This window comes from Notolabrus celidotus, chromosome 18 (genome assembly GCF_009762535.1).
Source record: "Notolabrus celidotus isolate fNotCel1 chromosome 18, fNotCel1.pri, whole genome shotgun sequence".
NCBI classification, from domain to species: domain Eukaryota; kingdom Metazoa; phylum Chordata; class Actinopteri; order Labriformes; family Labridae; genus Notolabrus; species Notolabrus celidotus.
The window spans coordinates 11,088,147-11,113,864 of NC_048289.1; the positions used below are offsets into that span (position 1 = coordinate 11,088,147).

A 25,718-nucleotide genomic window follows, 5' to 3' on the forward strand; every position below is an offset into this window, starting at 1 on the left:
TCCAACCTCAGCCTGTGAGACACTGTAATGACAGCAAAAATGATTAACAGCCTCTCTGACTTGACAGAGAAGGAGAAGCTCGCATATCACTTTATTTTGAAAGCAATTTAGGAAGTCGTTACGTAGATTATATTTAATGCGTTGGAGGAGGAAGGCACAATTTGAAGCATGATGAAGAGGGAATATTAGCTTTTGATTGCAAGCTGAGGATGCAATTTCCTCTCATTTCCCCTTAATTCACCACATCTAATGTGAAGCTTTATTTTTATTTGCTAGCCCTGCTGCTTTTGGTTACATTTCCTGAGATGTTCGCTTTCTACAGGACTCGTGGCCACCTGCTGTCTGCAAGCCCTCCTGACCACATACCCCATGGAGCCAGCTATGACACCCACATATAACCTTTACACTCCGGCCAAACAGGGGCAGACAGGTGTAATCAGCTTTCTCTTCCTCCTTACCCTGTGTATCAGGGCCTGACTTAGACTAAGACCATCACAAGTTTTGTGAGATATTTGCTGCCCATTTTAGAATGAAAACCTGTACATGGCCCCAGAAAGTCTAGCTATTTGAGCCTGTGTCTTTCCAATGAACCCTGAGGATACATATTATATTTTCAGCAATTGTCTGGAAGGCTTTCTTGAGATCCTGCTGTGAAAAAACATTCAAATTATACAGTGGTATTTTTTCTTTCTGAAACCTGGATGCATTAACTGCTGGATCCCGTGTCCCACAAACTTTTTTGCATTATGTATTTTGATAAGAATATTTATTTAATTAAACTAACATCCATAAATAGCTCATAATATTTTTGCAGAGTGATGCAACCTGTAGCAAGTCAGATGTTTACAGATTCTTTGAACACATTGAGGGTTCTGAGAGTTTCGTCTACGGAATGAAAAGTAAGCAATGACGTCAGAGGTGGTGTTTAGTGCAACTGTACACCGACACCACAGACTGGCATATGAAGTGTGGTTTTAGCTCTTATTTTCTCATTTTATTTCCTTTAAAGTATCTCTATATAATTTGTAAAATGTAGAGTTTTGGTAGATCATTTGAGAGATCATTTTAGAGAAAGAGAAAAAAGAGGAACTCCATATGGATAAGCACGAGCGAGGGGGCAGGCAAAAAGAAAAAAATCCAGCCCTTATGTATCTCAGTTTAATCAATGAAATGTGTTAATGGTCTCACTATCCCATCATCTTTGAGTTGTTTTCATACTTGACATCAGTGTTAGTTTTAGTGAGTTCTTACTCTTCTCACTGATCCAGATCATTTTGTTCTGCTCAGCAGTAAGAGCTTTCTCTTTCGTCTACAAAACCTCTCTTCAGCTCTTTATAGTACCATTTTGGCTTTTATCAAATCAGTCATTTGTTGCAATTTTTTGACCTATGATTGATATGTGTGCATCAATTTAACTTAAATCATTCATTTTAATTAGAAGAAAAACAAGAAGAAAACATTTAACATGATGTATAAAAAACATTCAAATAGTATACCATCAAGCACCATTCCCATGTCTACTGAACTTGTTGTGCCTGTGGCAAATTGTTTTTTAGAGAAGATTGTCCCATTATTCTGTCATGTAATAGATAACAACAAAAAGGGGGAATAGAGGAAACCAGATCTTAAATGGAAGCTGGCTCATAACGTTCACAAACGAGAGTTGAGTTTTTCATGAACGACACATCTGTGATCAGTGTCGTTTTGCTGCTGCTGTTATAATATGTCAGTGTTCTAAGTTGTTGTCTGTTCAAATGTTAAAATCAACATGAATTTCACTACAATTTGGATATTGTCGCCATTGGACAGAAACCTTGTATCTCCATGTTTTATAATTGTTAATTTTTGCATGAATCAATCTCCTTTTATGTGTGTTAGTAAGCTTTCTGAAACTCAACAGATGAAAAGTATTTAAAAAAAGCTCGCGGTTGTATCTCATGCAGTGTTTAGTTATATGAAAAACAAAGGTATTTTTTACTTCCTGGAAAGTAGTGGTTTTTGAGATACAAGGTTTCTGCCATTTTAGGAAATTTAAATTAATGCAGAAACTTAGAATATTGTGTAGTGGGAAATATGTCTTCATATAGGCTGGTTTTCTCTTGGTGTCCCCAACTATGACTCGCCTCAAGCTTATTGACACACAGGAAGTTTACATAACTGAACTCTTACTCTACATCGGGCAGATAAGACTCCAGGCTCATATACAACTCCGCCTCCTGAGACAACATAGTCCCTATGTTTACCTTAGAACTCACTCTCAGGCAGCTACAAAGTTATAGTAACATCTTTTTGTTGTGTGGCTGCAGTGTAACATTAATTAATCAAAAGCACTAGAAACATTCCCTTTAGGCCATTTCAGTAAGCTGTGGGAGTTCATATAATTTAGTTTTAAAAAGAGGTTTGAGTTTGTCTGAAACAAATATTGATCCATTTACAGTTTGTCAATCTGTTGGTCCCCCCTTTTTATTATTCAACTATACACTGAATACAACATGGATGTAGTCTAAGTGACATCTTACATTGGTTTTTGAAGAGGTGATGTCATGCCCAACGATGGTATGTTGAAAATGCTTACTCCAGCTTAGTACTTGTGGCCTGTGGTTTTGGACAGCCTGTTCTCACGGCAGTTTGTGAAATGTGCAAATATACACAAAATGGAGTTGTGTATATCCACGCAAATGTTGTTGTTTTTTTTGGACTATTCAAATTGTAAGCTATAGAACAGTAAGTTTGCATTTTTTTGTGTGTTAATTGAGAAATATATGAAATAATCGTTTTTGTCCACTTGGAGTTATATTAAAATTATACTTCAACACCAACACCTTTTTAAAACTGGTGTTGTAGTATAAAGAGGGACGTCAGCCACAGCTAAGGTGGAGGGTGAACATGGGTCGAATAATCAACAGTCATTTTGTTAGGAGACCCTCTGTGAAGTTTAGTTTGTACCAAAAATCATCATAGCTTACAACACTTTTGTACAGTCACACAACTTAAGTCTTTTTCAGTTCACATCTTGACAGCATCCATTAAATCAAATCCTCTCACAATGGAAAAATCATAGTAGTTGGATATTTGCTTCCCATACAGTTTTATCTACCAGCTTTCCAGATTCTCTATGTATCTGCGCAGGAAGAGCACATGTTCATGTACTCAGGTGAGATATTTTTGTTCTATGTTGCAACTGAAAACTTCTAATGTCTAGCCTTCCCTCTCTGTTTACTCTAAAGTTACCAAACCCAGCTTAATGTACATAATGTATCCAAACCACAGTGTTTTTTCCTAATCAAGTACTTTTGGTGCCTAAAACTGCATGAGTTTAGGGAAAGGTCATGTTTCTGGCTGGAGCAATCTATCAATATTGACTTTTGGTTTCACACGGAACACAAACAGCGATCTCCTGGGTGAAAGAGCATGAACTCTCGGACAGAGAGCCCTGAAGGCTTGTAATTTGTGCCACCACATTGTGATACAGCATTGTTGACTGGCATGACAAGGAGATTATTTTGAAACATGATGTAAAGCCTACTTGTGATTGAAATTAATTAAATTAAAATGCATTCTTACTGATGCGGAAAAGAAGGAAAAATCATGCCCATCTAACAGTGGTTGTGTTGGACAACCTGACATGACATTTTCAAATATAATTTGGATAAGACGTTTCTTGACCTACAAAGATCATCAAAAGTTTAGACCAGGTTTGGTGTCAGTTACAAGAATGTCACATCAGGCTTATCTGACCTCGAGGTCAAGCACAAATTACTTATCCAAATTTATTTGCAAAATGAAAAAAAAAACACTTTACATTAATGGCAAACACAAACCCAAATGCCACAACGTAGATGTTAATGCCACAACATGATTATTACCTCAACAGAAGTTAAAATAAACCAATTAACGCCAGTGTTTCTCTGGGACGGTTATTCCCGATGGACACATGGATGAAATTGTGAAACTTAGTAAAACATTTTTTGTTTGCCAACTTCAACTATGATGACTATTGCTTTTTGGTAGTATCAAGTGAGCAATTTTTTTAATGTCTTTAAATTTACATATTTGAGTATTTATTTGTGTCACAGCGTTTGTATTGTGGCCATTGTGTTCATATTGGGGTTGTTAATGTTCGTGTAGTGGCTATTGTGTTCGCGTCCTGGCATGTGCTTTCGTGTCGTGGTGTTTGCGTTCGTGTTGCTGCATTTTCAATTTTGTTGTGACATTTGCCAACATGTTGTGGCATTTGAGTTTGTGTTGTGGTGTTTCTGTTCGTGCTGTGGCATTTGCCTCGTGACATGGCGTTTGCATTTGTGTGTGTCGTTTGCTTTCGTGTTGTGGCGTTTGCATTTGCATGTATGTCAATTGCCAGTAACATGAAAAACATTCTTTCAGTGCTTTTCTTTCAAACAACTTGACTGCAGCCTGAATCTTTCGGGTTATTTGATCATATGGTAGTTCAATTCATGCAGATGTAGACAAAATTATTTTTTTTGTTATAACAGCCAGCAACTCTTTCTACTCATGTATGTAAATTGCCAGTAACAAAAAAAAACCTTCTTTAAGTTGTTCTTCTTTTTTTCTATTTGTGGTTCTTGTAAGAGTTGAAAAGATTACAAAATGTTGATGTCCTCTGGTTATTTATTAATAACGAACCCAATGAGCCTTCACTCTTCTGAAATGGATGCGTCTCGACATTAAACCCATTCTCCAAATACACCTTGACAATATGTGTGTTACAGTATAAATCAAATTGTATTGGCATCTTCATCTTACATGTTGAAATATAAGTGAGGTGCTACATGGCAGCACATCCATATGGATGATAAATCTGAAGGGGATGACGGTATCAATCGACCCAGGTCTCTCCTAACCTGGCAGTCTGTCAATTTCCAGAAGTCTCTAAACGGAGAAGGCATCATTTACCCTGCTGTACTCTCCGAGCACTCCTCCATATTGATCCTCTGTGTTGTTGAAAAACAATCGGAGATGTGCCACTCTATAGTCAAAGTGATCAATAATGGTGGCTTGCTTTGTTTGTTCTAATGTGTGCCAAACAAAGCTGTTTTTCTAATACTACAGGTATAGGGATCAGATTTGGCTATTTTCACAGTTTTACATGAAAAGTGCACTAACTGCATTTGCAAGATTAACAATCTTGAGATTTCTTCTCTTTTTAACATTTTTTTTACAATTAAAGGAGCAAAATCAAACCTGCAAACAAAATGTATATTTTATAAATGAACAATCTCCATTTTGCCTTGTTAGCTGAAACTGCTTCAAAACAAAGTTGGTGATCCTGAGTTATTTCTTTCTTGTTTTTCCAACACCATGATTAAGTTTAGCTACTACTCGATTAACTATAATGTGAAACACATGCATTACAATTTTAGCAGAAATATAACATAAGATAAAAAAAGAAATGTATGATTAAAGTTAAAAAAAAGGGAAGAAAAAAGTATGGGTTTCTATCACATTAAATAAATATGTGCCTGCAGACAAAAAGAGTAGAAAAATCTGCCATGTTTAGGTATCCCTTTCAGTACCTGGCTAATCCTGAATGACAGCCTACTGTATGGGAACTTTACTCTCTTTGACAGTTTACAGGAGAACACCTGAACTTGGGCATTCCCACACACACCTGTGTCTGAGAGTGACATCCTTGGTGTTGAATTCCTTCCCACCTGTGTAAGGTCTGAAGCTGTGGGAAGGTAGACAGCTGTACAAAGCTCAGCCGTGCCTGTTGTGCTCTGTAATTCTCTCTCAAGTTCCTGTGATGACCTGTGGTGGCTTCAAAGACAGGAAGCCATACTGTATTAAAAGTACCCCAGTTTTAGATTCAAGTAGTTTGGAGTACTAATTTAGAAAACTCTTGGAGCTAACACTCAAAAGGATTGGAGGACCATTAATAAATAATGTCCAACTCAGACACATACTGTTTTTTTGTTACCTTGTAACAAAATAATGTAGTTCTAATATCAGATGTTTGAAAGGGAGATTTTATCCTCCAAAAAGACTACTATTTTGCAAAGATAAAAGTCTTCCACCTTTTGACAATTAGGGGTGTGGGTGTTAATTAACCAAACAATTAAACATTGTCTGGTCAGCACCAGAATTACCTTTCACGTAAACAAACTATCATTAAGAAAATATATAACTGTAGACACTAGATGGGCTGTAGCTCCAGTTACTGACTTCTGTCATAATGCTTTCATGCTCTACTACGCAGATGTAAACAAGCAGAGATGGAATCTTATAGTGTGGTGCAGTTTGGCAGAATTTTGATCTGCAAAATGGAGATAAAGTTGCATGTAGAATGGTTTCACTAGCATATAATCACCGAACCTGATCAATTTTTAACCAGCACAGGCTTGTGGACATTAACTTGTTAGTAGGGTGTTCACACCAAACGCGAATAAAATCATTTGTGCGAATGAAGTACACGTAAAGTCAATGTAGAGATGCAAATAGACACGAGTAGTGTAGTGAAGTGATGTGTCATGGTCAAAAGCTGCAGCTCTGAGAGCTGATGCTTTATAGTGAATCAGAAGAGCTGAGGCGCATCGAGAGAGAGCCGGCTCCCAGTTTTATCCTTTCGCTGCTTAGCTCTCACAGTGCTCAGCCCCAGCTCTGCTCACAGCAGAACTTTGTTTTGATTGGTCAACATGGCGGCCATGCGGCCAATCACATGTGAGGATATAGGATACAGGTGATGGAGGGGAGGCTGTGTATCATGGCTACATCTGTTCCTTCTGAGAGAGTCTTCTCGAAGACAGGGCAAATACTCACTGAGAGGAGAAATCGGATCAGCCCATCCAAGCTGAGGCATCTGATTTTTCTCAATGCCAACCTGAGGACATTAATAACGTTTGCTTGAGTTTGGTTCTGGTTCTGTTAGCTTGAGTTTGGTTCTGTTTACTTGAGTTGGTTCTGGATCTGTTTGCTTGAGTTGGTTCTGTTTCTGTTTGCTTGAGCTTGGTTCCGGTTCTGTGGATATGTTTGCAGTTTTTTGTTAATATTTACAATAAAAAAAGACCTATGGACCAGCGGAGATTCACTCATCTGGAATTTTTGGGACATTCTGTGCAGCTTCCCCAAACTCTATGACTCTACTTACTTTTTATGGGCTCAGGAATAAAGAGGAGCTCACTGTGAGGACAGAGTGTGAGGAGGATTATCTAGTGAGTTGTGAAAAACTTTGTCTGTCAGCTATGGGTTGTAGTGGGAACATAGCTCTGCCTCCTTTAGCATGACCGGCTTCCCCATTCAATGTCCGCGAGCTTAACCTTGTTTGATAACAACAGACTAGTTTGGCGTGGGACCCCCCCTCGCGAATATTCGCATCTTGAGAGCTCGTATACACACGATGTTGACTTGAATAGAGCGTGTAAACACAAAATATTCTTCTGTCTGTATTCACACAAGTAGCGCGATCGTTCCCGTCTGGTGTGAACGCAACACTAGAGGACTGACGACTGGTGGTGCTAGCACACATTATTTTAGCAACACCCATCAAACAAATTTGAAACAATTTACCTTCGGACGCTGTACTCCTGTATGTTGTTGAATAAATTGGGCTCAATTTTGAGTGTTTTCTGAGTGATTTGTTGCTTTTAGACTAGTTCATCAGTTTGAATTTCAAACAACTTGGAGATGAACCACTGTCAAACATTTATAATGACGGCACATGTCTACAGGCTGTCAGCATGGCTATATTTTAATGATAGCTGTAACCACCTGTCACAAATACTAATTAACAGTACACACACAAGTAGAACTAGCTACTGACTTGTGTCAGTAACACAGCACTGACTGACTCACGTTAGCCAATGTAGCTAATGTAACAATCGTAGGTTACTGGTCATACCTGAGGTTAATGCAGTTAAACCTCATGGTGGATGATAATGAGAGAAAGTGTTAGTTCTGATGTTTATATAGAGAACAATGTTGTTGCTTTTTTTATAAGTAACAGTCTCAATAATCCTTTACACCACTTTCAGCATTAGCAACTTCATCCACTTGGCTAGCAAAGATACCCGCCAGATTTTCAAGGACTCTCTGGCTTGTGCCTACTGTAAAGGCCTTTTGTTTTTGTTTCTCACAATAGCTAATCCCCTGTTCAGGTCAAAATGAATACACCAGACTTCTCAGGTTGCCCTCAAGGGTGTAGCCACCATTGTCCCACAGGAGAACACAAAGCACTTTTCTGTTATTGTGCTGGATCTTTGAGGATACAATGCATGGGACTAGATGCTAAAGAGCTGCTCTTTAAATGCCCTGTTAACTCACCTGGATGGAATGTCTCTGCCTCACACACACAACAGAAACCCGTCACCAAACTCCAAAAGACATCATCATCATCAACATGAAAGGCCAGTATGGATTAAAGGATGGGTTACATGAAGGAGTCAGAGTCAGTTAAAGTGATTCAAAGTTCAGGAAAAGTTGTTATACCTAAAGAGCTTGTTCATTTTAGAAAACAAAAGTCATGAATAGTACGAGTCATCAGTGGAGACCATGGTTATCATTTGGTTGCTTCAACTCTCTTGGTGTTCAAATAAATTAATAAAGAATGAGGGTTGGGGCGCTGGTGGCCTAGCGGTCTAAGAGCCCCACATACAGAGGCTACAGTCCTCGCCCCACATACAGAGGCTACAGTCCTCGTCCCCACGCTTCCTGCCTCTCTTCAGCCTACCTATTGAATAAAGGCAAAAAGCCCCAAAAATATAACTTTAAAAAATAAGAATGAGGGATTAACGTAAAGTGTTGTTGCATCGCCAGTTAGGACAAGACAAATTTAGTGACAGATTTTATTATACTGTAGCTTCTGTCAATTTATGTTAGCTTTCGCTGTTTGCTGGCATCCTCAAGCTAGATAAACTGAGTTTAAACTCTTTGACTATGTACATTCAATCCAAATAACAAGAGAACAACGTATTTGTAGCAGACTAAAAAAAGTATTTACAAAGAGTGTTATACTCAGAAGAATGAATATAAAGCTCCTACTGGCGAAAGCAGCATTTCCAATATGACGACCACCATCGTTGAGAAACCATTGGGTAATGTCATTCCAAACCTGTTTTATACAGTGTACAGAAGACAGTTGCAGGAAATGTTATTCTGGCCGTGCCTACTGTAAATAAAACTATATTCTAAATCTTTATGGTTTCTAATCTATAGTTATGTTTGTGGCTCAGTGAGGCCAACTTTTTAAAATGATCAAAATGCTGTTTTACTGGTTGTATCCAATGATTCTAATATATTAATGCTCTAACCCCCTTTTTACAGTATGATCCTGTGTCACACTTGGTACATAGACTTCTCTGGATATATTTCTTTCCCTTTTTTCCATCTGGGAGAAAAAAAATTACAGCTACTACTGGACAAACACTGTTATTGTCAGCTGCTCTCATTCAACATAGAAAACGCGGCAGGAATCTGTGATCAGCACCAAAGATGTATGAAGAAAACAAACCCCAGCAGATTACCATTTTAAAACTACACACATAAACAGAGCACAGAAACCAACCAATGAGAGAGTCTAAACAAACCCAGCATCTGTGCAGCGAGACTGTGTGTTGTGTGAAAGCCAGTGGCAGGGCCATATCCTCAGCCTTAACTGCAGGGCAGAGCTCTGTGGCCAGCTGGGTAAGTATAGGGCACGGCAGCACTGTACATTATCGCATGGGTGTGGCTACGAGTTTGCTGCTTGAAAAAAAATGTTTTCAATTGAAGAAGGCACGAAAAGTGCCAGGCATGCCTGCACAGGATTGTTGTCTTACTGTGTGACACAGGGAAATGTGAGGGTAATTATGAAACTGTTTACCTATTTGAAGCTTAGTCATTACGGAGAGAAAAGGCTGAAACCCAACCTGATGCCTCATATCATATTTAGACTTTTATAGCAGGTCGTCATAGCTGTTGTGTCTGATTAAACCTCACAGTTTCATGTGTTGCTTATTTATAGGGTTCCATAGCAGACTTTTTCTCCATGGTCTAACTTTGAGGAAAAAAGCACATGAGTAACTAGAGGGTAACAAATGAACATCAGATGGTTCCTGCGTAGTGGAAACGTTCTGGTTTTGCACTTAAGCAAATATTTGAGCCTGTCGGTCATTGTAAATGTACTCTATGTGTATGGGTAAAATCCATACTGATCTGTTGATCTGTGTTGACAGATCTTGTGCTTCTAGCTTTTAGAACCCACTCGTAACCCTGTGGAGTAACAATGCAGGGGGAGATAAGTCTTCAGGTGTGTCATGCAGTGCTGAGATCCAGACACAACAACATGGAGAGAAATCAGTTTATCTCTTAACATCTGACATTTCTGTTGCTACCAGAGTGAGAGAAGAAGGTGGTTACAGGAAAAATGTTACTTTAATGTAGATGAGGAGAGGGAGAGTTTTCCCTGCAATGCGAAAGTACATTGAAACGAACATTGTACAAAAAACATGTATGTCTCTCATAGAAGATTTATGGTACTGGCTAGTACAAGTAAACAAGTTAACAAGGATTCAACTTCTCAGGAACTGGAAGGAAACGGCAGTCACAAGCTGTGTGCATTTTTGAGCTGACTGTGTTTAAAGAATGGGTAACCTGAGGCGCAATTACAATTAGGCAATTACAGTTTCCTGCCTTCATAGAATACGTAGACAAGCTTCAACAAAACATTGACACAAAATGTGTGTTGTTCTCAAGCAGCAATCTCTGGTTGTGAAAAAAGTCAATGTGGATGTGCTAAAAACTGCAGTTCCTTGAGTGTCCAATTGAGACTGATCTGAGAGCCAAGGAATCCCCAATGAAACCAATGTTAGAATGCCTGTTTCTTTTACAGCAGAAATAAACATATGAACAGTCTAGTACAAAAATTGGTATAGGGTCTAAATGGTGCATTTCTCCAATGTGTATACATGTTCATGTTTTGGAAATGAGTTCACAGTGGCCATTCCACAGATATGTGATCTCACAGAAACCATGACAGAAGACAAACAGACATGGAGGACAGTCGACGTCACCAGGTTTCTGTTGTGGCATGTGTTCTTTTTTTGCAGCAAATACAAAAGAAAAAGGAGGGAAAAAAAGTTAATTCCTGACTGAGAAGACGCTATAGGTGCAAGCTGTTTGTGTCGGCTGCCATTTTTGTGAACTGTAAACATATGCAATATCCGATTGGTGACACTTCCTAGTCTGCTGATCTCATTCGTTATTGAAGGTATTTCGTCAGAGGCGGTCTTATCTGGAATCGTAAACATGTTCAATATTTACAATCCCAGTTTAGGGATGTTCCAACTCCGTTGTTAGTCAGTAAAATAGTTGTATTTACACCATAAACCTGGGGATTATTTGAGAAAATTGGTGACATTTGGGCCTAAAATCATTGGGATTGGGCAAATTTAGAGGACTGAAAAATAAGACTAGCTTAACTAATGTTGGCTCAAAAAAGAAAAAAAAACCTTGCCACATTGTTTTTGTATTGATTAGTTTTTTTGTACGGATGGGACAAGATTGAGAATGTTTATGTGTAAACATTTTAAGTTTTAGTTTGTGGACCAGACTAGTTCTTCCCCCTCTGCTTTCTCTTCTTGTATTAGCTAAACTAGCTGCTGGCAGTGACTCAGAATTTACTGGAAGACATGACATTGATATACATCTTCTTGCCTACCTTTTGGCAAGAATTGGAAGAGTTTTGTTACAAAAAAGGTAGAAAATAAATCAATAAATAGATTAAAGATGCTGTGAAGTGCCTGAGTAAGTGTGCTTACTTCAGGATTCAAGCTAAGCTAACTGGCTCCTTGCTGTATCTTAATTTTGAACAGATTATGACAGTAAAATAATTTTCTCACCTGACTCAACACAAGATTTTTTTGTGATCAAATTTTTATTTTCATTTGTGCAGTAAAATTCATACATAGATTACCAAGGGTCATAGAAAAAACAACAACAAACAAACAAACAAACAAACAAACAAACAAACAGAAACTAAAAATAAACTACAAAAAAAACACTCAGCACAAGATTTTATCAATTTAATTAGTAAGATTTTAAACTCCTTTTTTAAGATTAAAGTCTTCATGTGAAGTAAGACAAAAACAAGTTAGGTCATAAACACAGGAATGAGGTTACAGCACAGCTGACGTCAGGTCCTTTTAATGACATCAGAACTATCAGCTGATCTGTGCTGCACTCTGTAGCAGTGAGCAATCAGCTTCTTCGATAACTTATCTGTCAGGTGTAACTTAAGGTAATAAGGCCACCCTGTAAAATGTGCTGATTACACACACACACACACACACACACACACACACACACACACACACACACACACACATTACTGCACACACCCAGTTCAGTCGAGTTCGGTATGTGTGTTGACCTTACATTTTCCTCTGCATTGAAGTCAAACATTCTCGCCAAGAATCTTGGAGTGCATGCTACAGTTACCTTGCGATTTACTGCTCCGTGTATTGAGGATTTCAAAACCATACTATTCCATGATCTACAGTCATGATGTCATTCATGCAACAAAGACTGGCCTGTAATCATCCTGGTCATTTGGCCTCTCTGCGATGAAATTCCACAGAGGAGGATGATGTATTAAAGGCTCGAACAGGGCTGTAAATATGGAGGCAAGCTGTGCTGTTTGACCATCTGATAGGTACTCTCAGACCCAAGGAGAAAATAAAAATGACTAATGCCAGCAGTTGAAGATGCCTTAACTTCAAAAACAGGAGCTTTAACTCCATCAACATGCCTTTGAATTCACTATTTGATTACTTGAACTGTTAAACAGCAGAAATGAATGAACTGTAACACGAAGGGGGCCTCAGAAAAACTTTGAAAACTACTGAGATCCTCTGAAGCCTAACCACGAAATTATACCTCTATGAGCTCTAGCCTGACCCACTGAAAGAGACAGGCAGCCTAAACAAACATGACCCCCTTAACCACTTCAACCACACACACACAAACAACCTTCACACACACAGTAATGTCGAGCTGCTTTCAGAGCGTATCACAGTTTCAGGTCTGCAGCAGAGGCCAGGAGAAAAGCTCCTGATTAAATAGTTTTGGAGCGTGCGTCTACCAGGCCCAAGGAGCTCAGCGGCTTTGAAGGCAGAGTCGCCGTGTTATCTGCTCTCAGGATTGACGATAACAAAGTTAGACAGCGCTCAGAGACGCTGTTTACAAACAGTGAGCCCTGCTGTCAGGTGGTATTCGTGGTGAAATAGAAATGTGGCGAAGCAGATGCTGATGATTGTGCGAAAGTAGCCTGAAACCTAGAGGTGCTTCTACCTGCTGCTGCCTGAAACGCCAAGAAGCTTTGTGTAAACTTAGAATCAGGTTATAGCTGGTTCTGTTTTTATCTGTTAGAGGGTTAGTTTAGTTACATTTGAACTCTTGTTTAAAATAGTATATCATCCACTGCCATACAACCATTGTGACAGATTTCAGAAGAAAGGCAATAAGACAGTCAGGTTCCCTTGTTGGCCTCCAACTCAAATCCCCTCTGAGCTGCGAGGTGTCGATACCTCTCTTGTCTGTGCTGCCCGTTACCTGACTTATTGAGCAGCAGCTCAATGCTCTGGATCTCTGAGTATGATGCATGATACATGTTGGGGTCTGCAGGGATATGAGAGATGACATTGGCGTCACACAGCGGGACCTGGGGACCTGGGCGCTACAGTCAACAGGCACCACATGTCAGGATGCCAAGATGGATGGTAGAGATTTGCTCTGTGTCCAGAGGACAGAGAATAATCCAGCCCAGATGCTGAGCGTCCCTTGTCTCAGTGATGGACTGGTAACTGAACTGCAAAAGGACAGTGTCTGCCGCTTGACTTTAAACCTTAATATCACACACTTCTACAGTCACAAAGTTGACATTTGTAAAATCTCTGACATATTTTCAGCATTTTCTTTATTTCCTACCCAAATGTCTGACCTCGAAGCTCTGCAAGAAAACAGTAAAGCCACTTCTAAGTGATAAAACAAATTTTTTTTTTATCATTTTGTTGTTAGAGGCGGTTCCAAGGATTATTAGAGATGACAGAGATGTAAATAAATGTATTTGTCATGTGGCACTCAGCCAGCTAAAACATTTGAATAATGCCTTTAGGATAATCTCTGATTTGGCTCTATTGTTTAGTCTTAAAACTGAAATGCTTGAAGTTACAAACTTTAAACGTGACATATCATGAAAAATCTACTTTTTAATGGTTCTCTACCTGAAATATGTGTCCCTGGCATGTCTACAAACCCCTCGAAAATGATAATTTCTGTAAATGTGTTTCAGTTTTCCGTGTTTTTGTTATGTCACAACAACATCCGGTCTGTAACGGAAGTCAGAGCTCGGAGCTTGTTCAGCCCATAGACTGTATAAAATACAACTCAACTCCTCCTCTGTTTTTCATTACCTGCACACGTGGGCTAACAAGGAGCTTAGGAGGGAGGCATGCTAGTTGTAGGCTGTCTTAATAAACACAAAGGTCGGTTTTACTCCGCACGTCTGCAGATTTGAAGATCAAGTGGATAATTTTTATTTTTCATGGAGAAGTGTTAGCATAGCCACATAGCTACATGTTCGTAGCTGTAGCTGTGTACCAAGACACACGTCGACATACTGACAAATAAAACAACAAGAAACACTAAATCTGTGACCAATCGTTCAGAAAGATCCTGCTTCAGGCGCCTCTCCGTCAGGATCAGATTCTGGATCATATTCAGAGGGTTCAAGTAACGCGGGTCTGTCAGCCGTGTATATTCAGCCAACATGTAAACATTAGATCAACGTGCTGGAGAGCCGAGGCTACATCCACTTCCTAAGTGGGCGTGGTCAGAGAGAAAACAGTCTGTTCTGAGGAGGGCTGAAGAAGAGGGTTTTAAAGGCATGCCAAAATCTGATTACAAAGTGTTTTTTTGAGCATAAACTTTAAAGACATCTTTCGGGGACCTCTTAGACCAATATATTTTGATGAAAAAGAGTGTAATATGTCACCTTTAAAACTGAAAAGCCTGAAGTTACAAACTTTAAACTTTTTGGTGGATATTTGGCTAATAAAATATGTAACGACATTACATCACAGATTCTGATCAGTGCTCTGCAAAACTGCTAAAATTTAAGTTCATTGTAGCATTTTCATTTGCACCAATGTCCAACTATCATTAAGCGTTACTAGATGTGATAAAGTTAAACTTCAAAATCTTGAATATACAATAAATAAATACCTCTCAGACATGGTTTCTGCCAATATAATTTGTTCTTATTGTGCAGTTTTATGTCTACGTGTCTTTTTTTATCATAAATTTTACGGCCAGAAAAACTGTTAATTTATATGGACCTCCACTTAAGGCCAGCCTTTATATCTCATAATGTACAGCCACACCTGGATACTCAAAGGCACCCTGCATTTAACTGGGACGGTCTTTTATTGGGATTTCCATTATACAGTCAATGGTTCTGATTTGTTACTTGGTGCTGTGGAGAGAGTTATAACCCCATGATTGGCAGCTCAAACATTAATACATTTCTTTAACTTTTCACAACTGTGAGTACCTGTTCAAACGCACGCAGTAGTTTGTTTTGCTATGGACTGTACTGACAACAGGGATGGATGTCCACCAGACGATGCTTGCTATGCAGACATAGGCTCCACAGAATGTCAGTGACCATGTTGGGGGGTATTTTGGCTTCTTTTTTATTTTTAAAATGAAGGAGGGGGAGTTATATCATCCATCTGTATACACAGTCAATGTCAGAGAGTGAAGTTCAACACTGGCATCACAGACACACCTCAAAGTTAAACAGTTAGTTGGCTGCCAGAGCAATAGAACATATAATTACCTTACTGCAAAATGACATCACACAAGTTGAGGCCTGGTTTCCTGAGCAAATTATATCATGTTTGTTGCATCTTGCAGAATTTGTCTTCCTGTTATTGAGAAAGAGAAGGGGTTACAGATTACCTTTAACCTGGTCAGAATCTTCTCCTGCAAACGAAGGTAGGAGCAGCATCCTGGTCTGGTGGGATAGGAATATCATGGTGTACGCAGCAGCCTGTTGGATTGGAGGCGTTTATTGAATGCTAATGGTTTAGTCTTACCTCTTATCTTGATCTAGATGACAGTGTTTAGCTGTGTGTGTACGTGTTCCCAGTGTTTGTGTGTGCTTTGGCATGAAAGGCTGCTCTAATATGCCCTAATCGCTGTGATGTCATCCACCTGTTTTTGTGCCCGGGGGTGGCGATGACTGATGGGGTAATTTTGTATAATCATCTTATCTGATCTGGAGTTCATGAGCTGAAACCCAAAGATATTACAAAACATTAATGTAAAAAGCCGTCTACAACAACACACTCCGGGGGTTTACCCACTTTTTTCCCACTAAAATAACAATTATCAAGACTTAAATAAGTATTTGCTTTTTAGAAGAAAACATTTCTCTTTATTGAATAAACTAGTTTGGTTTCATTTACCCTTTCAATCATTGTCTGAAAGGGGGTTTCTACCCAAGCCGATCATGTTCAATGGAAGATACACTTACAGAGCCCAGAGTGGAAAGGACAGAAATGACCCTTTAAACGTGCAGCTATCCACTGAATCCACTCTCCTTTCATTGTATTATGTAGGTAACCCTTTCACGCCTACCCAAGAGCATTTCCTCCCTCTGCATCAAACACTTAATCCGTCTTTCAAAGGTCTCAGGGCAGCAGGTTAATGCAGTGTCAGTGCTCTTTGGGGAGATTCACCATTAACCTCAAGTTCAGCTGTGAAAAAAGGTGTCTTGAGATCACACTGCTTTGCTCTCTCTCTGTCCACTCTTTCATTTCTACTCTCCAAACATGAGGAAACTGGAATGCAGCATGGATCTGAAGATAGTTATGACTCATGCAGAAGGTAACATCTGATGGGAAGATAAATTAACGCTGATGTATCTGTCTCGTTGTCATCAAGCATAATTTATGAACCACAACTTATTTTCAGACCAGTTTGGTAGTTTGCGTATTTGTGGTCCAGACGCATTCCACTTTGTTAGTGCCAAAACACTCCTTTCAAATCTGGATTCCTGAGAATTAGAATTGTAAACCACTGAGGGCATGCATACTATCACTTATCTGCTACACTCTGAAAGCAAAACCCAGTAAGATATTTAAACACTGAGTGGGAAGCTGTATTTTCTTTTTCCACAGGTGATGATGCATCATAATAAATATAGTCAGGTAAAGTCAGGTAATGCAAAAAGAGGAAATTAAAGAGGTAGGTGATAAGATAAGAGGAAGTCATTTTGGAAACATTATGAATCATCTACTGAAGCATATCATAAAGTTTTATTTCAGATTTAACCAGGTGACATGAATGAATCAACTCCATAAAACAACAGAGTGAAGAGCAAAGGTGAGACTGAGGGCAGATATTGTATGGCTAACATACTGTATGCTGTGTCACAAGTCAGGGGCCGCATCCCTTCAAAGAGTGCATTTCAAGGTCCCATTTTGAAGGCTCCTCCAAATGCGGCTGTTATGAGATATTGAACATGTTTAATATGATTTCAAATCGGTGCCGTCACAATCTTCCAAAAAGATCTGGAGAAGTAAAATCACCTCACACCAAAAAGGCGAGTCTTTGTTGACTTTTTTCAGAAGGGTGGAATTAGGCCCAAAATCATCCCAATTATCTTGTAGCGTGTACCCCACTTAAGTGGTTCCAACTCAATCAAATAGCAAACAATTTAAGTTGAGTTATGAGACTATAGTTACATGAGCTAGTTCTGGTTTAGCCGACAAGGTTGCTAAGGGACAGGAGTAGCACTTAGTACCAAAAGTGTAGGGATGGGAACAGCTGGTGATGCAAACAGAAAATCCTTTTCAGACCAGATAGTCTCATTTCAGTTCAGCCTTATTACTTACTTATTACTTATTACTTATTACTTACTTATTACTTACTTATTACTTACTTATTACTTATTACTCATGCTACAAAGGCTAGGTCCTTTGAAGCATGCCACCCATGTATTTGAACACAAGTTATCATGACTGCTAGCTTACTAGCTAACATCTGCACACCCGTTGCTGTGTAAATGGATGTTTTGGCCAAAAACATGAATTTTCCAGTGTTTTTTTTTAACTAGTATTTTATTTATTTTTACAGAAGACTTATCACATTTTTTTTACATGAAACAATATGTGAAAATAAAATAATAATAATATAAATGAACAGATAGATTAAAATAAGCAAATTTAACTAATAATAATTGAAACCAAAACCCATAGTTAGAAATAAATAAAAAAAACAGCTGCTGCTGCTGCTGCTGCTGCTGCTGCTGCAAAAAAAAAAAAAAAAAAAAAAAACAGAAAACAAAAACAAACATGCACCATGATCTACTTCAATTTCATAGCAGCGGTATACTTCTATGCAGTACATGTGCCTGAGTTCAAGCTTAATCCACATTACTAAAATATTTCAAATAGTCTTCCCACTTTGCAACATGTTTCTCCACCATATCCTGACAGCTGAACAAAATCTGTTTATAAGTTCCAGAGTTAAACATTTACAAATAACACAAATGCCTGACTTTGATTGGTGCATTAGCTTAAAGAAGGGTGGAAAACTGAGCTAGCCATCATAGAAATACAAGCCTAAATTGACTTGGGATTTTTGGTTTTAACAATTTGATTCTTAAATTACTCTTCTTGGTGTCTCATCAGTTGCCTGCTATATAATTTGTAAAAAGCTTTGGCTTAGTGACCTCTGCCTGTTGTAAAAACATAAAACTTACCATGCATCCTAACTACCCAAAGCTATGATGAAAATAGTAGTTAGCATAATGTACTATAAACATTGTCGGGTAAGTAGCAGCTACTAGCTGTACATTTTTTTATTCAATTAAAGGACGTCCATGTTAAGCAGCTAAAGAAAACATAGAATAAAGAGTAAAGACAGAAAGAAAATGAAGAATGGGGAAAAAATAAGGAGGTAGTCTCCTCAAAATAAATTTAGTTGAAGGGAAAAACCACTGCAACCTTGATTACATTTCAAGTTTAGTAAATCAGAGAGGTAAATTATGGTTGGGATGCACCAAATGTCTCATATTGATGGAATATGAGTAGTTTCTTTAGCCTCTGCTTTCTAATAGAGTAATAACATCCCCATCTTTATTTGCTTAATTATTATCTGTTATAGCCACCTCTTCAGAGTCTGACAGTCAGAGCCTAAACAATGCTGCCAAGGTTGTAAGTTTACCAACGGACCACCTATGCTAAAAATGCACACACTCACTCACTGTTAAAAGAATAAACTGCTGAAGGTTTGCCTGCCAAGACGACACAAGAAGACATTTACTCAGCCATAACAACCTCACTGTGAGGTCAGGCCTCTCTGCCACTCTGAGGGCTCAGACTCATTTCAATACTCTTGGCAGCGTGTAGCAGTAAAGTTGGATGAATGTGGAGTGGTTCTGCAGAATATTGAAAGTTTGATACTGCTGAGAGTTCAACAACTTCTATGAATGTTATGATGACCTTCTGTAATTGCACACTACAAGAAGCGATGTTTTGAAAGAAAATATGATTTAAACTTAACTTGTCTGTGGTGAGACCAATAAAGTAGAGCATGGGGTGTTTTTGAGTGTACTTTGGCTTATGTGTGTATGTTTCAATGCTGTATGTAAGGCATTTATGCACGTGTTAACATAATGTGAAAATAGGCGTGAGAGATACTTTATATGAGGCTGCTATAGTAGCATGGTAGTGTGTTGACTGGTATGTGTTTTTCTGGGATTGCATGTGTGTGCGAGTACTTCCTTTGTAATGATAGCCCTTGGTCTCTCTCTAGGCGGCCAGGCTACTCATCTAAACCTCAGGGTCTTTGCCAACCCCCAAAGCCCAGAGAGTATGGCCTGCAGCTGGGCCACAGAAGGAGCCTGAGCCCCCTGTACTTCAGAAACCACCAACATCCATAATTAAGCGAAATGCAAGACAACAAACATAAACACATTGTGTTTAAAAAAAGCAGACTTGATAATTGTACTACAAACAACAAGAACAAATGGCATCACATATTGTTTACATCAAAGTGTTGAACCTTCACTTTTATAGAGGAGTGGATGTGATGTAGCAGGATAAGATTGCCATCTACTGTTCGCTTCAGGGAGCATCATTTCCAGGACAGTTCTAAATACTCAACATTTCACAAATTAACAATGAAGGAAGATTTATGAATTAAGCCTGTGTATCTACCCAGCACTGTAAGAATAGTCTATAACTGCTTAAAATGTATTCAGAAAATCACAGGTATACCCTGTAGCCAAGAGCAGCAAGGGCTGGTGTTATTTCATTGCTTGATATGTGTTAAAAGCCTCGAAGCAGCACTTTGAATTTGTCATAGCCTTTGAGGTTGCACTTGCTGATGCAGGAAAAAAGTGTATTACACAATAGTCAAGTAGGGAAGAAACAAATGCATGGGTGACCTTTTCTAAATCGCCAGGAGAGAGGAATGACCTGAGTAAAGTTAACTGTCTCTGCTGAGCTAAGCAGGACTGCGTATCGTCACCTGGGTGTCAAAGGAAAGGTCAGTCAAAAATGAGCCAAAGGTTGCAGGCCTCTTTGACAGCAGACATTATCAGATAGAGCAGGGGTTCCCAAAGTGTGGGTCGGTACCCCATGGAGGGTCACGAGACACAAATGGGGGGTCTTCCAGAATGTTTTTTTTGAAGTTATCTAAAAGTATTTATTATTATTATTTATTTTAGTTTATTTACCTCGTTTTCTTATGTTTATCTTCCTTTTTTTATTTGTACTGTTAATTGAAAAAATGCAAAACAAAAAGTTGAAGTTATCCAAAAATAGTACATTTTACCCAATATAGTAAAAAATATCTACAAAAATAGTAGCTAAACTTTAAATAGAACCTTGAAAGTAGTAAATGTAATGGGTTTTCTGCCTTTCTTTGTTGCCAGATAAATCCAAAGTTTAGGATTAGGGAACAGTTAATAATCAAAAGCATCAGGATCATTAGTTTAATTCATAACACAGCACAGGAAACATAGCCACATGCTCATATAGGCAGGCTAATTTTCTGCAGACCAGCTAAATGAAGCCACATTAAATCACTTTGAGGGATAGTGGGGGTCACAAGCCTTTGGCACCTATATTTTAGGGGTCGCGGGCTATACCATTAATGTAGCCAGAGGAGCAGAGGGGGGTGATGACAATGACTTCAGATTCAGATTTGGAGTCATTCAGCTGTAGAAAATTGTGAGACATCCAAGTTTAGATTTCAGCGAGCGAGGACATGATGTGAGAAATATCTGTGGTCCAAGGCTTAAATATGGTATAGAGCGGTGTGTCATCTGCATAACAGGGAACCTATATATTGTTATTATGCTTGATAAAGGATAAATTATGAAAGCAAAGACCAAAATATATGAAACTATTTATTTTAATTGGTTGCATCTGTACATTAAAAACATATATGACATCATACTTTCTTACTACTCTAAACTGTAGACTAAAATGTTAAAGTTTTAAAACAAAATGCAAATACACCAAAGATCTGAGAGACAGGCAAAAAGTATCTATTCAAGTAAATCTGCTTACACTACATGACTGAAAGGGATGGAAATGAAAGGCTACTGATTTGATTATTGCTTACTCTTGAAATAAACATGCATTTAAATGCAAAAAAAACAGGCAGTCTTTTTCAGTGCATAGATAATATTGTTACATTTTCTCTTTGGAATGTAAAGGGCAGTTTCATATACAATAAACGGTGAAATACAATAGCAGCAATAACTGGTAAGTGCCTGCGAATAAAACTATGGTTGTATAAATCTACAGACATACTTTATCAGGAGTGGGAAAATGAGACCCATTAAGTTTGTATCTAAATATGAGGTATTTAAGGAATGCAACATGTTTTTGGTGAAGGAACATTGGTAGTAGTCCAGTTACAGCATCACAGGCCAGTCAAAGAAACATCAGCAGACAGGACGTCCCTCTAAGGCCTTTTATCCTGTCCACGTCACACACTGACTGACCAGTGCACTGATCCTGGACCCAGCAGCAGATACTGAAGCAGCAGTTAGAGAGAAAACTCAAACCTCGCTCTTTATTTGCCTGGGAAAGAGACAGAAGTGAAACATAGTCACAGCTACTTTGCAGGGATGTTTGGTGAAAGAAGAAAATTCAATGAAATGAAATACAATCAAACCAAAAGTGGAACATAACATGATGCTTTGCTTTTAAAACGTCATCTTATGGTCAGAGGAAATAATCTGTATTTAACATAAGTTATTTTAGATGAAAGTTGACCCTTACAGGATTTTTTCACGTAAAAGCTGTGCTCATTTGGGCATGTAAGGGAGATATTTCAACATTTTAATGCACTCTTTTATTCCCCAAGAATTCAAATTGTATTAATATTATTCTGAGGCAACTATCTTTATTGTTCTTTCTTCTAGAACACCATATCTTCTGCTGTATCCCTGTCAGTGTTTGATACATTTATTATTCTGTTTATCAGTCATTAAACACCACTGTATCTCACACTGTGTCTGCTTAGTGTTTACTTCATGCACCATCTTCAGTTTTGTATATTTCCCTGTCTGCTTAAACCCATCCTGCCCTTTCTCTGCTGTTTTCTTCTCATTTCTTGGTTTTCCCATGTTAAACAAACTGATGTCAAATGAACGTGCCTTCTAAGGATTTATACGATAACACTTAGTCCTGCAGTGTGTGTTTGTGCATCCCTTGCAATAGTGTGTTCTTCATGGTAGCAGTCTGATTTCCAGAACCTTTTTCAGAATCAAGTTCTTAAAAAGGCAGTGTAATAAAACTTCACAATAACATGATCAATCTTCAAGCCCTCTATCTCCACATCCCACCTGTCTTTTTTTTAGCCATGCTTAACATCTATTTTAAGAATCATTTTTCATCTACTCAAGTCTCTGCCATTTCTCTGTTGTTGCAACCTCAGAGCAACAGGGGTGAATGGAACTTCTTTGGTGACTTGGGCCCTGAGTATCCTAAAAACACATCCTGAGAAACAGAAGCTCTCCCCAGACACTTCCTTCTTGTCTCTGCTCTTGGCTGAAAAACTTCCCATTTGGAACCAATTTTCAGATTTCTCCTTAATTTATGCATCTTGAGCAAACGGGGATGTTTCATTTTGTTTTCGTCTTACCTTTGGTTGGGACAAACTTGAGCGAGTGGCTGAATATTCAAAATCGTGACACCCCTTCTTCTGGGCCGTCATTTACAAACTCATGACCCAGTCCATTTCCACATTTTCCACAAAGAACCTGCACACATGAGACACAGTCACATAATCCTCCTGTGTCATATTCTGAACAAATGCTTGGTCTGTGATGCTTTAGCTGTAACGTCTGACCTTGAATGCAGTGAGACTCTCCATCATCTTGGTGACGCTGTCCTCTCTGATGGTGTCAGTGAAAGTCGGCCAGGGGGACGAATGGGCGTACTTTGACCGACTGGAGAACAGTGGATGGTTACACTTGGAGCACACATACATACCTGGAGAGGGAAAGAAACATTCAAAACAACATGGCATTGATACTTATCTTATATCATTTATCTAAACTATTTTGCAATATTTTTATAGCCAACAATTTTTTAAATAGTTTTGATCTCTTCTAAATTTGTCAAATTTTTCTTGTGATTATTATTATTTGTTGTTGTTGTTATATCTGCCTAACCTAGGTATTACGCATTCATTTGTTAAAGGAAACTAATTAGATTTTGTCCTTTTTCTTCATATATTAGTTGTTTTTCTTCAAGTCTTGCCATTAACTTATCTTAATGGGAAAAACACTAAGGTTGAACATTTATAAACATGTTTTAAGTGCCCTCACTTGTAAAAGGGTCCCAAATTTATTTAATTGGGGGGGGGGGGGGGGGGGGGGGGGGGGGGTACAAACTAAAAGAAGATTGAAAATACTGCAATGAGTTCCACTTACTTTGTACCACAACTTTATAGCCAATGATGTTTGATTTTCAGAAGACACACTTTAGGAAGATTTATCCACAACCAGTGACAGCCTAGTATATTTTAAATTAACAGGTGTTGCCCTATCCATGTACCACTGATATTACACAACTGAGTAATAATAGTCGTTTACAACGGAAAAATAACAAAGCACACAGCAGTGAAAGCAGAAATGAAATGTTAATCTTGTCCTCTATAATCTATCCTATGCTAAGGTTACATCACTGCTGACTGCAACAACCACCACCGTCTCCTCCTCACCTGGTTTGAAATGATCCTTGTAGACCTCACCGCCGAAAAACTGACAGAAAGACATGACGAGGCTGTGCACGGAAAGGCTGAAGTGAAAAAGAATACCTTAAATTCACCCTATTTCTCCTTCAAAGAGCGGGACCGATGCAGGACTCTCTCTTGTCTTTCTCTTCTCGTGTCTTTATCCTGTCTGGAGATTTACAGGAAGCTCCGCCCACTCCTGTATGCTCTCTGCTGCAACGCTAGATGTCGGTGTTTGACAACAGAAAGCAGGCGGACGTGGATGTCCCAAAGGCACTTACCTAATAGCCTTTAACAGTCAATGCAAAGTCCAATCATAACCCTCCTGTTATTCTTACATTTTAATGAGATATGCATTCTTCCATACGTCAGCCCCACCCCTATGTTGTGTGAATCATCAATGTCTTCTCAGGAAAATATTTCCCACCCCACAGTACAGCAAATATCAATGTTCACATGGGAAAGAAATTCCCCCAGTCCCGTGTTGTTTGACCTATCAGAAGTTCTCACAGTATGACAGGTATGGTGATGTCAGGTTAGGGCCCTAAAGCAGAGGGAGGTTTTTCTAGATAATAAAATTGTATGTTATGGGGACCTCAGTATCATCCAAAAACAACCAAAACAAATGTTTAAAAAGTTGATATTTCTTATGTTTTAAACAGCTAAAACAGCCAGAGGTCAAGTTGACCCCAAGGAACACGAATGCGTATAAAATGTGTGGAGGACATTGGAACATACCATCATATTAATTTTTCTGTTTATCCAGTTGTCCCCTTTGAATTAGGAAAAGTCATGAAATATGAAGCAAAATATATGTATATGTTAACCATATTTTTTTAGAGATGTTAAACATTGAATGGGGTCAAATTGACCCCAAGGATAACAGGAGGGTTAAAGAAATGTGCTTTTGTGATATTCCTGGGGTTTTGGACAGAAAGTTAGAACACCCATATGAAGATTTTATTCAGTAAAAATAGTCTTACTTTTTTGTGCTTGCCCTAACAGAACATTATATGATTACAATTTATACAGTATAAAAAGCAGGCCCAAACTATACTTATGCCAAGCAAAAATGTGGAAATACTGACTTTCTTATGTGAAGTAGAACCAGACTCATTGGTGAACAGTCATCTGCTGCAACCACAGCATGAGTGGGATAGCCATGCATCCAGGGGACAAGGCTTGGAGTCATACCAGCAGCCTTGCCTTGAGGATGGTGACCCCTATATATGAAGCGGCTTGCTCTACCACCTGAGCCATACCAACGCCCTGGGATTACGATACATTTTTCATTATAAATAAAGATTTTTGGATAAGTTTAACTTTAAGATGTGAATGATACAGTATCATGATTTGGTAAAACATAAAGAGATTACTATAATGTCTTATTTTGATGTATTGCCAAAGCCATCACTATAACTTAATTTTACTGGTAAAATAAGTGATTAAAATAAATCTGC

At 38.6% G+C, this 25,718-nt stretch overlaps 1 protein-coding gene across 2 annotated transcripts; it reads right to left on the bottom strand.

Annotated features, from left to right (window-relative positions):
- Positions 1-21,402: 21,402 nt before the first annotated feature.
- msrb1b (methionine sulfoxide reductase B1b) lies at positions 21,403-24,518 on the bottom strand. 2 transcript variants are annotated; one of them, XM_034707268.1, is made up of 4 exons: positions 24,247-24,480; positions 23,371-23,513; positions 23,164-23,281; positions 21,403-22,097 (listed from the first exon to the last, which is right to left on the bottom strand). In XM_034707268.1, exons 1-4 carry the CDS (start codon positions 24,299-24,301, stop codon positions 22,090-22,092), a joined length of 324 nt encoding a protein of 107 aa, XP_034563159.1. In that variant the 5' UTR covers positions 24,302-24,480; the 3' UTR covers positions 21,403-22,089. The 2 variants fall into 2 exon arrangements, with proteins under 2 accessions (XP_034563159.1, XP_034563158.1); XM_034707267.1 differs by lacking the exon at positions 21,403-22,097 and having other exon boundaries at positions 22,106-23,281; positions 24,247-24,518.
- Between the last annotated feature and the right edge of the window lie 1,200 nt (positions 24,519-25,718).